This window comes from Siniperca chuatsi, linkage group LG1 (genome assembly GCF_020085105.1).
Source record: "Siniperca chuatsi isolate FFG_IHB_CAS linkage group LG1, ASM2008510v1, whole genome shotgun sequence".
In the NCBI taxonomy this organism is placed as follows: Eukaryota; Metazoa; Chordata; class Actinopteri; order Centrarchiformes; family Sinipercidae; genus Siniperca; species Siniperca chuatsi.
Window position 1 is genome coordinate 11,850,747 of NC_058042.1, and position 16,589 is coordinate 11,867,335.

Sequence of the window (16,589 nt, forward strand, 5' to 3'; positions counted from 1 at the left end):
TCCTGTGTCACTGATAAAACAAAGTGATGATGCAGGTTGTCAAGACACTGTACAGTCAGCACACCGTGCTTTAAGCAAGGTGTACTAAACAATAGTACATAACTAAATAAGTAAGATTGTATGTTTGTATGAGCTTCTCTAAAGTTTCTATTAAAGATCTAATTGGATCCCTGGCTTGATGTTCAATCCAGTCAGAGTGGAAATACGGACATTGCTGTGCTGCTGGCATTTTATATATTTGAGAGCTGAGAATATCATTGAAAATGATGTGTTCTGTGCAGGTAGATGTACATGTAGACTGTTAACAACCCAAATTACCTTTATGTGGTGACTTAACATTCTGTTTCTTAATATTACTTAAGTATTTCAAGTGCTTTTATTATCTTTCTCTCATGAAATACATAACCCTAAATGCTGTCTCAGTCTAGCTAAGTAGAATAGATGTTTATATAAGGCATGTGGTAGACACTGAGTAACTTATTTCCAGTATTACATTTGAAGGAGTGCAGATGACCAATATGTGACCCATTCTGTACAGAAACAAAGACCAAAATCCTATCTAAAACTAGAGTAAACAGGGGCAAATCTAGAGAAATATTCACGGGCAAGAGGGTGACATGGGGACTTCTAGGGATAACAGAAATATATTTATGCTGATTTAATCGCAACCAGTCACATATATCAATATTTGCTTGGAAAAGCCCCCAAATGAAGATATTTTAACTCGAAAACATTACATTATTGTATCACATGAGTAGATGTGAAGTCGCCAACAGCTCCTGTTCAGGGAGGGTAGAACCATAGACTGTATTAAACATGAACGTAGTGTTCGTTATGTCACCCATAGGTTTCTGAAGAGCCGTTGTGAAGTTCAAAGTGGGCCGCTCCGGCTGTCGCCATCTTGGCAGTCCCCGACTAATCCAAAAATGGGGAAAGAGGTGGAGCTGAGGTGGGACAAATGAAGTCTGGTTGCTGGACCACCTAGCGGCTAGCCACCTGAGAGGACACCCACCTGTCACTTAAAGTTAGTTTGTTAGTTATGCGTAACTTTAAGCTTTAATATAATTTAAACTGGTCAGTTATAAAAAAATGTACCATCCTCACAGTTGTCATGAAGGGGGAAATTAGCTATAGAGACCAAAACCGTTTTTTATTTCTGCTGTAAAGTTGAGCATTTTTAGATGGGCCTCTATGGGGATTGACTCGCTTTTGGAGCCAGCCTCAAGTGGCCATTCGATGAACTGAAGTTTTTGGCACTTCCGTGTTGGCATAATTTTTCAGCCCCGGAGGTTGCCCCTTGGGTAGAACCTACGGGGAGTGCCATCTCTTGCTGCATTCACTTGCACGCGGACATCAGAGTTTCACTCTTGTAAATTTCCGACCAGCCACAACTTTTCATATATATATGTTTGAATTTGATTGTCAAAACTGCAACACCAGGGGAGCTACCCCTGGGAGTAAGAGGAGATTTTTCTAATGGGCCAGTCTACCTGTTGGCTAACAGTGAGACTGATATGAATGTTTTATAAGTCACCCTCACACTATTAAGTAGACATTACTAAAATTTAAGGCAACCGATTGCCTTAAAAATGTATTTAATTGACAACGGAGAAACTGATTTGTTTGAGTGAAATTTGACTTGAATGATAATAGATTAGAAGTGAAAGTTTAAGTTAAATACACTAAAAGCCAAATTGTTTGTACTTGTACAAACCATGCCATGCCGAACCTGGGTAGAGGTGAGCTGACACCCAAAATTCTAAATCTAAAAAATCAGCTTCAGAAGTGTTGCTGGCCAGCACTACACTTCTGAAGCTGATTTTTTAGATTTAGAATTTTGGGTGTCAGCTCACCTCTACCCAGGTTCGGCATCAAATGTTGAATAAAGTTAAATTGTTTTTGATACACTCCGGGTGCTCCGGGTGCTGTCCATGCGTTGGACCAGACAGGCGGTACATTGCCTGAGGTGGGTTCAAGATTCAAGTGAGGAGAAGCAGGTTTTGGGTCATATCTTCCTGAAGGGAGAGGGCTCCAACAGGAACATCTTTGATGTGTTCTCATCATCAATATTCTCTGAGTGTGAGAGACAAGAAAGACAGGACATAATATTTCCAGTTAACATTTAAGTATGTATGTTAACTTAGGTATGTTAACTTACATAGATAGAGTATGGTCTAGACCTGCTCTATTTGTTATTTGCTACATTTGTTGTGGCTATAACATTTCTTACTCATCCAGCACTGAGAAACATTTTCATCTCACTAAAGTTTCTGGCCAAGTCATATATTCATTGACATTTTAGCTCTGTTTTGGTCATCACAAAAGCAACAGTACTGTGGGGTAATGGATCACATTACCAGTGTTTCCGAAATGCTGATTTAGTGTTTGAGTTTTCAAAAAAAATTATGTTGAAGATTTCCTTACTGGTGCAGGCAGCTGTGACAACATTATCCAGTTCTATGTGGATCATAATGATAAAGATAGGTTGACACTGATGCATTTCATGATACTGTATCACTAAGCAAAGAGTCATCCTTCTCACAATTTTTAAAGCCTATATGAATAATGCTCAGAGGAAAGCAAGGGGATTCATTAAAACCTTTGTTACTGAAATGTCAAAGTAAGTTGTGAATCTGAGAAATAATTATGTTGCATTGTTGCATTGCCACAAATGTATCACAGGGGATATAGAATGTAGCAGACAAATTAATCAAACACTTTTCCACAAACACCTTCCTCGTGAAAAAATAATGTCAAAACTGGTATGCCTTTTTTTATATTTTAGAAGTGTTGCTTTGGTGTGATTTACACAGCTTTTTTAAGGGGGGTAGTATTTTTCTAGTCATAAGTTTAGGCTGAGAATGTTTGTGGGTCGCTCTAATTAGTTGCTTGTCCCACAAGCTATCTCTCTGATGTGGTAATGTGTGTTATGGATTGTGAGTGCTAACAGAATTGTAAACAAGTTTATTGTACTCGGTTTGTGAGAAAAAAATAAAATAAAATGTTCTGTATATGTTTAGTGTTATTAGTTTAGCAGGCTTTTTTGTAAAGATGTTGATGCAAGGTGCCTTGTGTTATTAAAGTGAATGAAACGCAACAAGCACAGTGGAAACCAGTGCAGTTGGTACTGTATAAGACAAGAACTGTAGAATGCATGTAACTATGGCTGGCAATGCCAGATGTGTGTATTCCCAGTCTCTGTATACATGGGTCAAAGCTGCATACATAGCATTTAATTCCCCATTTACTTCCTCATAACATTGTTTAAAATGTTATTTGTTATTTGGTCAAAACATAACAATTATTGTTAAATGCTGGTATACTATAAGCATTTATTAAAGATGGTTATAAAGGATTTTTGCAGGTGGTATGTTTTTTGATCATCCTTATGCTTTTTGATTAAAGACTCATCTTGTACTGGGGTTGCATCAAACAGGATTGGACTTGCATCAAAACCAGATATTATACTGTACTTTCCTGCCAAGGGCACCCAAATCTGATCAATAACTGTGGCCTAACTACAATATTTTCAATAAATTTTAGTGTTATTTACAGTATGGACATTGTTAGGATTCAGGTAGGGCAGTAACGCAATAACGTGGGCAGACGGGACTATGTGGGTGGTTGGCACACACAGACCAAAAATGGCGGGCAGGCACGCAAAACTTGTGGAGAGCCAGAATGTAGGACAAGATGCCCTCAAGATAACGTGGAGCGTAGCTAGTTATGCTACCACGCTACCGTTGAGATGTGTGTGGAAGTGTTAATGTACGTGTTAAGGCGTGTGGGTTAATGGAGAGGAAAGAGAAAGAAAAGCAAACAGAGTAAAGAACAAGAGATCTCAAATGCTATAGTAAAGCACAATAGCTTTCCCTTTATCACGCAGGAACCCACCAACGAACTTTCATTCAACAGTCGTGTTACTGAACTTTGGTCTGATAAAGCACAGTTATTAGCTTCCACAGTGGCTAAAAACTAACACAGTTAAACGGTCCAACAGTGTGGTACTGATACACAGAACAGAACATGCTAAGCACGAAAACACACAGCAAAAACAGGACACAGCGGTCTGTTACTTCCCACAATGAAGCTTAGAGGAAATAACACACAGTTATAAAATCTCTCTCTGCCCAGACATCAGCCTCTTACTTCAGATCGCTCTTGGTAGCAATTTTACACGTTCAGATTTGTTCGGCAAAGTCCTCTCCAGCTCGGACGCTGACTGGGCCGTGCTGTCAGCGGGTTCAACAGCAAAACTGTTCTTTCGGGGGCAGCAGAGGGAAGTCGACTTTTAGTAGGGAAAGAGAGGCTCAGTGGAGGTCTTTCTCTCTGTGAAGAAGCGGTAAAACCTGAATCTTCCTTTTACAGGTACGGGATCATTATGGGGAATAACGATCAGGACCCAAAAGTGTGTTCAGCAAACACAAAGCAGTCTGTTGCTTGTCCAGCATATTGAGACTGTCCTAGGAAAATAAAAGTTCAATGTTGAGCGTCTTCTGCGGCAACAGAGGTTGCACTGGAAAGACGTCGAGCAGCATTGCGCTCTCGGCTTTATGGAGGTTATGACATCATAGCTGTGGGCCAGGATCTCCTGCCTCCTGTTTGGCAGTTCATCCAATAGAAATCTAGTATTTGGATTCAAGCCTAAATCTCACCTATAACTGTGAATTAACGGCTAGTGGAGATCTGGTGCTACTACACTGTTTGACCTTTGTTTTCCATTCAAGCCTTGGGTCAAGGCTCTCCCTTTCCCATCTAGGCCGCTGTCTTTTGTTCTCCACTCGTGGTGAGGCCCAACAACATGCAAAGCAACATGTATATATTCCAAACTGTCTGCACCTTTACATGCTATTATGAGAATGAAGCTATAATACAAAGTTGTTGGGTTTTTTTGCTTCTTTAAAATCTTTTCCTCTAAAGCTTTTGTACATTTACATTTAACCTCATTCAATGTATTTGTGTGTATTAATATAGGTGCTTTTTCAAATTAAAAGGTTAAAATAATGTTGGAAGCAGGTTTATTCAATATCTGTGATACAGATATCCTGAGAAAACCACATCTGCTCCTCCAGCCTTCTGCCTAAGGAGAATACTTTGACAACCACCTAAGGAGAACATTCTCAGCTGTGTTTGTGCATAAGCAGCACATTACTGAAACTTTTAACAGACTCTGCCTGCAGCCAAAGTGATGACCTCCCCTGCTGTGCGTGTATCACCCGCACATCTGCCACCTTTGCAAACGATGACAAAAGTCTGTTTGATCAGCGATGGCAGTCTGAAAAACCAGACAAACTCGGGAAAGATACAACATCGACCTGTTGGGACCAGCTCCAGAGCCGAGTGAAATCCACTCCATCCCGAAGAATCAACGACCTGGCTCATCCAACTTGAGCCACGACCTGCTGCAACTATTACCAAGATGCTTCAGCCCAGAAGAACAGAGGGGTATCATTTACTAAAGGATTTCATGATTTCTGCAGAATGTTTGAAGCCAAGGCTTATATTAGCAGACTTTTTCTTCTTTTGGTTAAACAAGCTTAGTGTAGTTCTTCCACCATTTCATTGATTAATTTTTCTACAATCCATTAATCCACATCAATCATATTCAGTTGCTACATTTCTAATTCATCTTGGTTTTATAAGAAATCATTGAACAGGAAAAATATACTTTCTAATTTGAGATTAAGACATGTTTATAAGGTGTACTTGGTGGTGCCCCGAGAATAAAATTCATTTTATTTCCATGATTTTACTTAACTTTGTATTCCAGTAGCGCATCCTGTTACATTGAGGAGTAAAGATACAAACAGTTGTTTATTGTTTTACATTCTGTGTGAAGTGTTTGCAATGTTTTAGCAATACTAAAAAACAACTTATGTGCACTGTACTGTGCACTTAAGTCAGGAAGGCACAGTGATTGTAAGAAAAGCTCAGTAGCACTGCTGACCACAGATCAGAGAAAATGCCAGGATGATAAAAATAAATAAATAAGTACGGAAATCAATAAAAATGCTCTTTGGCCTGACAGTTTTCAATGATGATAACTAGGACTCAGGATGTACCAGACAGCATTTTGTTTTGGCCCTGGGTTTGATTGACAAATAATGGCCCCACAGTTGTTGTTTTTCTTAGCTCGGCACACAGTGTGTAACAGACACCCATCTCACCAGTTTGTGGCACTGGGGAATAATTACTGAGGGCCGCCTGAGGTAAGGCCTGGTAGAGAGAGTTCGTTAGTGATGAGGGAGAAGGGTGGAGGAGAGAGGCCTGGGAGGGTAGATAGCCTCACACTGCACGCCACAAAAAAGAGCAAGTTCTTGCTATAGCTGAGCTCAGTGCAGACACTTTCCTTCAGCAGAACCTCTTTTCCCAGCTCCCTTCCACTGCCTGTAGAAATATCTCTGGCTATTACAAAGTGGGAAAAGAAAAGAGTTGTGATGCTCATGGGCCATCTTTGTCTGTTTGGTATTTAGTTCATTTTTATGGAGGTTTATGTAAAAAGTGTTGCAATGGGCTGTTATTTAAATCAACCAAACCCCCAGGGACAGGTGCAGATGCGATTTGTTTGAAAACATAAATGCATTTGAATTAGTCATGTAAATAAAGCAGGGAAGATGCATGATGAGAGCAGTTCAAATTCATTTAAGGCAAGTGGTTTTGCAAACAAATCAGGAAAAACACAGCATATAATATTCATTCACAAATCTTTCACAATAAACAGACACTTCATACTAAAAATAATCAGATCAGAATCAGAAATCAGAATCAGAAATACTTTATTGATTCTCGTAGGGAAACTCTTTGTTACAGTAGCCTGCCTTTACGTCAGTGCACACAGGAGAAAGTACTAGAAAACAATATGATACACTATAAAACAGGTCAGAAAATAAATTAAGTATCAGGTCGGTATAAGTATAAGTTAAACTAAGTGTTGAGTACCAAGTGGGTTTACCGATTGATAATGAAAGTACAGTATAATAATACAATGTAACCAAATAAGTAATGGTAATAAGCGGAGGTGCATTTACTGTCGAGAGTAATAGAGGTATATAATATCAATAACAATAAATAAGAAAAACTAACATGGGAAAACTAATGTTGCACGGGAGTAGTACACAGAATATTGCACAATTATTCAATTACGGCGGAGATGTAATGATCAATGTCCACTTTAGTGACCTAAGCTAGCCTTGAAGTATTTAAACATTGATACATTTAAAACAAGAGATTGCTTATTACTAATATTGTGATGTGACTGAGCTACTAACATTAATTTTACTATGTTTATTATCAAATTTATAAAAGAAGGAAAAAAAGATCAACAAAACAGCTATAAAGTGAAATGAAAGAAGTGCAAAGATTTTGTTTTTTATTTGCTGCCTCAGTCTACCTTTTTTCCATCTCTTCCTCTACCTTTGCCTGTTGTAGGCCGATTTGATACAGCATCTCCAATAGTATACTATATCGAAATAAGAAGAATTTGCGTGTTCCTTCATTGTCTCTAGTCACTGATATTATTTCAAGTCCTTTATATATATACTGTCTTTGAACAACATACATTAAAATCCAGTGGAGGTCTGACGAAGAAAGAAAGTTAAACGACAGAACAAAAAGTTGTTACTCCCACAAGACACAGGCCACTACCCAAGCAGTGCCCCCCACACAATGTGATCCTGTACAAATACAGCTCCCAAACTATCATCCAACACTTGAGAGACAAATCATAAGCCTGCTTCACTGAACACCAAAGATGATTTAATATATATCACCAGCAGCACATTACACGAAACTGTAGAGATGGTGTGTCATATGCACAACAAACACAGCTGTAAATGTACTCTAAGTATGTAATTTAGATGATAAATACAGGGATGGACTTTGAATTTCAGTTTTTAGGTTGAATAACCTCAAATATGCAACTAGGAAATACTTTGAACTCCTGTGATTCTTTGTTGATCAGCTGTGGATGACAAATGTGAGTGACTGCAATTTATCCCAATGATGTTATGCCTATTGCCCTGTTGTCTCTCAATGCTCTTAACTGTCAGATGCCACTCTGAACAACAGTGTGAGGGAGCATTTGAAAGAAGGTGCAGCATGCTCAAGGGTGAGATGTCTGGGCAAGGTTGATACAGTACAGTACAGGGCTAAATGGAAGTCTCTGCCTCCCGCAGCACCAGGTTAGCTGCAGTGCCTGTAGTTGAGTATTAGCACTGCAATCATGGATAGACATTGGACCCAAAAGTCACAGGATGGACAGCTGAGGTTAAGAGCCTTTTTGCTTGTTTGCTGTTCAGGCATAGAGTTGGCAACAGGAAAGCAGGCAGGTAACAAGTAACTAAGAACAGGCAAGGCAACCTCAGAGACGAGAACACTAAGAGCAAGAAAGCAAACCAGACAATCTGACAAATGACATATATACTCCAACACTAATGAGCTGATTCAAGACAGGAAACTCTCTGAGGATGTCTAGAGGGCAGGTGTGGGAGCACAGGGTCTAAAAGATAAATGCACAATGCACAACAATAGACTGGAACACTACTGATATACTTGTGCAGGACCGATCAAAATGTGAAACAAACATAAACCCTGTGTGATCAAGTGCTCCTAAAAAAGTTGAATGCTCATACAGTATGAGTGGCAGCAGAGTAACACAACAGAGTGCAGGGATAAGCCAACCATCAAACCTTGCATAGAAAGTTTTACAATTTATTTAAAATAAAGCCATAAATAAATAAATAAAGCCATGAATAAATAAATAAATAAAACATGAAGACCTGGTATTTGTTTCAATGAGTATAAGCCCAAGAGGCATTAGTACCACATTAGTACCATTGCCTGAGACATTCACTGAGCACATCTGTTGTCATCTGTTGGGGCCTTATCTTTGATGTACTTGTGGATCTTGAATGTTTCATCCTCGATAGTGGCTCTCACACTCACTAGTCCACAGCCGCCTTCCTTACGGCTAGCGTAAAGTTGTACGCTAGTCGTACAGCGTGATTGCACTTGTTGGGGCTTTGTACCCAATCTCCGGTTGTCCTGGCTCCCCCTTGCCGTAGCATTTGTGTTGTATCTCGTCAATCTCAAGTTATGATATACTAGTTGCTTCGCTGTAAGCCTTGATTGTGGGTTTCAAAGTAACCATTTATCCCACATCCTTTGCATGTAACCCCCCTGACTAGGGTTACTGGAGTAGTAGCACCTGACGCAGACCTTGTTTTGCCGGGCAACGTCTGATCCGGCATCTCATATCTTTCATTGTCACTCATCATTGCATGAGGTAGGCAGTAGCGTGAAGGGTATTGCCTAAGGACCCACACTGGATATGTATATATACACACACACACACACACACACAGTAGTACACATATATATTGATGGCATAGGATACTATTTGTAATAGCTTCCTTAGACTCAGCAGAGCAGCTCCGTGCTTGTTTGCTCAGGGGTCTCAGTGCTTTTGCCAGTCTGGCAATGTCAAACCACTGGTAACACTGTTAAAAGTAATCACAGGCAATTGCAGTATATAACCACTCAGCACTGAACACTCATGACTAAACCTGTCACCAAAAACAAGAAAAACAATCTCATAGAATATCACATTGTTCTGTGTCATGTAAGAGTCACCACTGCCTGTAACTGGAATTTCCCCCTTGAAATATTCTAAAACTGTGTTGACTTTTTCCTGTTGTGGAGGACAGATAGTGCAGAGGGGTGTGGATGAATATTCGATGTATTAGCACCACACAGTCAGGTAACACTATGCGTGGACCCCCGAGGATGCTGGGAAAGGGATCGTCAGGATCAAAGGGAACGTGGAACACAGCAGAATGAGGGATCTCAGAGCTTAGGGGCTCATTAGGAATATTACAAAGGTAAGGCTGGGAATTAGCGCCGAGACAGTCTTAATACAAAACCCTGGAAAGGATGGCTTATACATGTTTTACTGGCATAGGTAGGGGATTTGGCAGTAGTTAAAAAGTACTGATCTTTTATCATTATGCTCATAATGATCAATCTCACAGAGATGTTTTCTGACCTTGAATTCTAAGTACTGTATATTGATGAAGCAATTACTTATTATAAAGAAGGAAGAAATTCACAGAAAAAAGTATTACCTATTGTCTTTCTTTTTAGTTATTGTTTAAATTATCTAGCACAGCCTTTAACACACTGGGTGGTTTGTTATAGTGTTCTACAGTTCTAGCACTGCACTGTTCCTGTTGCTGTGGATGTTTGAAATATCCAGTCGCAACATGAACAGCCTCCCTGCCATTATTATATCTGCTGAATAAGACATGAATTGAAAAATTTGATCTGATTTGTATGTATTGGCATCTTTTTTTTCACTTCTATTTGAATTTCATCATTTTCATACTCCCTTTATTGGGCATTTCTCATTGTATTTTGTTGTAATGCATTCTGTGTATTTGTAAAGCACTTTTTAAGTTCAGTTTTGGAAAGTGTTATATAATAAAGATAACTTACTTATATGAAGCTACGGTGTTGCCCAAAATTTTTGATTATTTGTTATGGTCTTTTAAGTTTTGCTACCATAAACTTGTTTGTATTGGACATGGATGAATTATGGCAGGAAGAGAGGGAACAATCTTGCATCCCGACTAAATGATGGGCAAAAGCCTATGGGGAGTTGTCCATTCACCTGCTGTCATTCGTGTACCATATGTTTTATGTGGTTTTGACTCCTTCTGGAAAAAGTAATACCAAACAACTCTATCATCAGCCACCTTAGATAAAAAAAATCCACCAAGTGGCATGAAGTTTTAACTCATTATGTAAAAAGTAGTATGGCTGCAGACATCATGGAGGGCAGGTTGGAATGGAGGTGCCAACCTGCCCTCCATTCAGGACTTATACATCTCCACAACCTGTTCCAACGTCTCCCCTCTGGTGGGCGCTACAGAGCACTGTACACCAAAACAATTGGTCACATGAACAGTTTCTTTCCACATGCCATCACTATGATAATCTGTCATATAGTGTCAATAACTCTGTAACACTAAAACATCCACTTATCTACAAATTATAAATGATATATTTACAGTTTAAAATACACATTGTGCTTTAACATGTACATATCATCATCACTGTTAAATGATGTATATGTATATACAGCATAAAGCATGCTGTATATACTATGAGAGTCTCCATGTGTAATAATTCAAACTTGGTCTCAAATACAACATCATATTCTCAGACGTACATCACTATATTCTTCCACACACACTACCATACCCTCTTTCATGTACAGTAAGACTCTCCTACACAGATTACTATTCTCTCTAAGACGCACAACAATACCCTTAAATGCATCATCATACTCTCGTACACACAGCACTATTCAATCTAACACAGAGAACTATATTCTTACACACACATTATACTCTCAAATTATAGTTTATGTAAGACAGGATAATAGTATATATAAAAAGTGTGGTAGTATATGTAACTGAGGGTTACACTGTATGTGAAACAGAATTCTACTATATGTAAAACAGAATAATATTACATTTGAAACAGAATAATAGCATATGTAAGTGGGATTAATAGTGAATGAGAACAGTCCTAAGAATAGTTGTTTGTGTGAGAGAGTTTCGTTGAAACGGAAGTGAGTTTGATTGAAAAGGAAGTCATACTGAATTCTCAGTTCCTGATTGGCTTGTATTATCTTTATACTTTTATGAAGAAGAGGGATTTCACGGAAACGGCCTGCCTTCCCAAGCATGATCAAGATACGAGAAGATGATGGACAGGGAACGACTCAATGAAACCCTTGGCCTCATAAGTAACATTTTAAATGATCTAACTGTTGTCACATCACTGTCAGAAATGCTGAATCAAACTAGATGACAGCCATCCACAGGGACCACTTGCAGCGCTGTTATAAATGCGATGGATCTTCATAGGTGGATCAGGTGCATCAGGGAGCGGCAGTGGCGCTTCATCAGCAGTTAAAGCTAGCGTTAATGTTCACCAAGTGATGGGAACCCGATATCAAACTCAGCAGTATTTCGGTGGATGGGCTTCATTGTTAAGGAAGAGGTGAGTTCACTGAATAAGGTTAAATTATATTTTTGTAGCCGTGGATAATGTTTTTGAAGCCACCATTTCCGATGTTAGCTGTTAGATTTGGCACTTTGTCAGCAGTAATGGGCAATGCAAACCTTAAAAATGAGACGTTATCATGGCGGTGGGCTTGATTTCATTAACATTAACGTTGGTGAATAACGGCATGGCCTCGTCCCGGTTGACCGGTAATGGTTAACTTAACTGATGCATAGTTAACAGCTAGGTTAGCTTATAGTGTTGCTTTGCTAACTGATAAGCCATTAAGTTAGCTGCGAAAGAGCGTGTCCTTATTTTAGTTAGCTTAAACTAAAATTAGGGCACTCATGTGCAAAGTCTAGTGACATTAATCTTAATGTTGTTTGTGTGAAGCCTGGCCTGTCTTGTTTATGGTAATATTAACTCACAATCATGGGCTGCTAAGGTTATTTATGCCAGGTTGGTCTATGCATGGGAATCACAAATTTAATGCTTTCAGGGGTGGAATAAAATGTGAAAAAAATAACAACAACATATTAAGGTTATGATATGCTAACTTTATTTATGCCATTTATACTTAAGGTAGTAACATTAATCAAACATTACAGTGGTAACATTTGCCAATAGTAGCCCAGTAGTTATTTAATGGTTTTAAGGAGGACAGGGATTTCATCTCCTGCTGTGTGGCATTAACTAACTGCATGCTATCCGGTCGGCATGGGTCTGCTCTACTCACTTCTCTCGCCTTTGGGAGGAGAAGGACTGGATGTGGTGCGAGAATGTATTGGTCTATGTGGGGTGGGGGAGCTATGCATCCTGGGCTTACTAGATAAAGCAGAGGAAATGTCCCTCACACTGACAGCCGCACTTTTGAGCGAAATTAGCTAACTTTACAATTAAGAAGGAGTTATCCTTTGGAAGTTCTGTTTGTTTGTCCACTTACATTTGCACTTATATTGTTTAACTTGGATCATTTATAATTTGTTTGACTTCAGAATCTGTCATGATATATGATCAAAAATAGCTACAGCTGTTTGAAAGAGTGTTTCGGACAGATGGCTACAGTCTGGCTCATTTAAATCTGTCTGTGGTCCTCTTACTTTATCCAATGATGGTACTGGAGTCAGACACTACATGGCTTGGCTGAGCAGGCCTGTCTATCACAGATGGAATTTTTTTGTAATGTAGGCTATTATGTTTCAAGATAAGGGTTCCCTTGTTGTCCTTGATTTTTGGTGTGATGATGTCACTTGCAGGACTTATACTATTACCAATATTATTGTTCTACTACCTACTACCTACTACTACCACCACTATTCCTTCAAATAATAATAATAATGCCAATGCGATATTGTGTTCTTTGTTTAGGTCTTCCACTCAAAATCACCCTACCTTTAACAAAGATGTCATGCTGTTACCTCATCCAGAATTGGGGGAAGTTTGCAAAAACAAGCTTCATGAACATGGCTATATATTTAGTGCCTATGGAAACAAACTGGTTTCGCCAAAGTTGCGTGAAGGCCAGGAACTGAATGGCTTTATGATTCACAAAGTATTCAAATCAAAGGCGGTGTACATTAGGTCCACTCCACTGCATCACACCAAGCATCAAGTATGATTGACTTGGAAAGTGTTACCACAATTAACCAGACTCCATCAGCCAGCAATGACAATGCTGTCTACCTTTCGATCATGGGTTCCATCTCAGACCTTTCTTCTGATGAAGAGGATTTAAACCAGGCTATAATGGCCAGTCTTGAGAGTCATACAAAAGTTATTCATTAGTATGGCATTGTTAAATGAGTGCAGTAATTGCGGATATGACAGAATAAGGGTAAGCATTATTGGAATCTGATGTGACTTACAATGTTGCCTCCTGATAGGAATACAAGCCAGGACAGAGATTGCCACCATGCTTTTGTAAAGGCTACAGAAGTTGTATACTGTACATTGAATAAAGATGCATGTACCCCTTACATTCTGTGTCTCTGAATTAATGCAGTGGGCTGTCGTTTCTAGTCTTGCAACTTCCAAGTGTTGCATCATCTTTGCTTAAGCCAGATTCACACTGTACCAAAAAATCTGAAAAACATTGGATGGAAAAATCCACACTTACATCTACAAAACCTATGGTAAAAAGTAAAAATGGGTAAAAGTAGTTGGCAGTAATGAGGAAAAAAAAGGTGATTGTTCCATGATTTAGCTCCTGTTGGTCTCATTGTTGGTAAAGTATGGTCTTATCCCTAGCCTAATAAATGGTTTTCTTTCTTTTTCAACAGGGCATCTGAACATCCAAACACTAAATCAGCACAGGTGGTGCTCCTGAATCTTGCATCCCAAATTGACAGTAACCAGAGATGCCAGTTCATCATTAATATGCCCACAACTCACCGACACACCCTCTAACCCCCATAACAGCACTTTCACCTGAAACCAAATAACGGTCATGCACCACAGACAACTGACAAGTAAACTTACTGGACTGCGCAATTGAACTTTATATACACCAATATGATGGGCTCTTTTTAATTGATATTTCTTAGCCATACTTTCTAATTTATTTATTTTGTATCTATTGTTACTGTTTTAATGATTAATATTGTTTTTACTAACAACTGACACTTTGGGGAACAGTATTTCATTTTTTTATGTATGCATGAAGAAATGACAATAAAGGAAATCTTAATTTTGAATCTTAATAGGTCTTCAGTACTGAATGGCGCTGTGCATGGTTTTAAATGATTGTCCTAAAATCCTGCATATCAGATGTGCATCAAGTTTTCAGATGATTTGGGAATGGATGAAGAGGCTGTGGACCTTGGTGGATTGAATTTTCTGAGCCAATCAAAGTGAAGCAAAACAAGAATAGCTCACTTTTTCTTTTTTTACAGTTAATTAGTACAACCACAACCCAACACCATTTTAATCATAATTGTACTGCAGCTTACATTGTAAATGGTGATATCATATGGTAATTTGCATCATAGTGCATTTCAAGAGTAAAAGCTAGTGCATAGGATTAATGAGCTTCAGTAATCTGTTTGCAGCATTTCAGTCACCTTCGTGTTTGTTGCTTTTTTTGACTCATACAAATACAGGACATTTGCTTTATGAGGTAGATTCAACTGCACATCTGTAATTCCATCTCTGTAGATGGATCCTTTTCATCAGTGAAACCCCTCTGGGGTACAGTACAGTGTACAGTAACCGTTCACGAATGAAACCGACAGCATCCAGCAGATTAACATACCGCTTTCTTCTGGAGAGATCTCTTGATCTAAAAACTTGTTTAATTTTACTTTCACTAATTACATAACCATGTATGCCAATTGAGCAGTAGTACTACTGTATATCAGCATACTTAATGCCCGGTTCAAAGTAAAATTCCATGAGCTGATATACTGGGGCGTTGCGCTGAGAACAGCTGAGCAGAAAAGACATGGTTCAGAAGGAATGGAAGAAGAAAAGTATTGCGAGGTAATGCAAAAGTGTTGTGAGAGAACACAATATTTATTACGAGAGAACGCAAAATATTGTAAGGTAACGCAAACCATATTAATGGACAATAATGGACATTAATTATTCCCAGAGGATGACTGTAAATTATTTTGGCTGTCTACTTAGTTTTCCATATTACTCTTCTTTACTTTTTATATCCTTTGTTTTTTATCTCTTCTTTCCTTACATCCTTTCTAACTCACTTTCCATTGACTGACTTTCATTCTATACTCTTCATATGCTATCTCCCTATTTCCCTTAACCTTTCATTCACTCCTTTACTCCTTACAGCCTTTTCATCTCTCACTTCCCTTTCTTTTTTCCTTTCTTTTTTCTCCTTTCTCTTTCTTCCTTACTCTTTAATTCTTTACTTTTGTTTAGTTGTCTGTATATGTTTAACTCGCTGGTGTGAGTGCAGTAAATTCTCAGTTTATTTGTTGTTTTTTGTTGTTGTTTTTCTTGTTTTTCTGTGTTAGAGTAAGAGGGACTATCAAAGCTAGGTAAAATCCTAGCCTTTGTGACACATGCAAGTGTCATCCCACCAGCTGGCCTCTCCCCTCTGCCATCAATTGATTTCCTGCATGATCATTCCGTCAGTCCCAAACGACGTTTGCCTATGGCGAACACATGCATCAACTGCCTGAAATTGCCACTGCTTGACACATATTGGGATTTCAGGGAGAGCATGGACTTTGCAATAGGAAACACACAGGGTTTTGGTAGAGAATAACTTGGGAACATTATGTTTGTTCCAAGTACCTTGTTGATAATGTTTCAGTTAGACAGGTTTAGGATTCAATGTGAACATACAAGCTTCTGATTTTATTTTTTATTTTGAAAGTTTAGCAAGATAAAGATAAATTTAGCAGAATAAACACAAGCTAAGACTGCCAACTATTGCAATTTGTTGAAACAAATACTTCATGTTTTTCAGTGATAAACCTACATTTTTGGTATTTTACAGCCAATGCATTCATAGGTTGTATAAAATAAACATTTCAGTTGGATTCCTTATTGATCAA

General features: G+C 38.7%; 1 protein-coding gene across 1 annotated transcript; it reads left to right on the forward strand.

Moving 5' to 3' along the window:
- Nucleotides 1-12,208: 12,208 nt before the first annotated feature.
- On the forward strand, nucleotides 12,209-16,297 carry LOC122877271. The gene is given in 7 exon segments (XM_044198602.1): nucleotides 12,209-12,278; nucleotides 13,497-13,681; nucleotides 13,720-13,831; nucleotides 13,953-13,989; nucleotides 14,349-14,447; nucleotides 14,772-14,890; nucleotides 16,050-16,297. Coding segments are annotated over 7 exon segments (870 nt in total).
- Nucleotides 16,298-16,589: the final 292 nt, after the last annotated feature.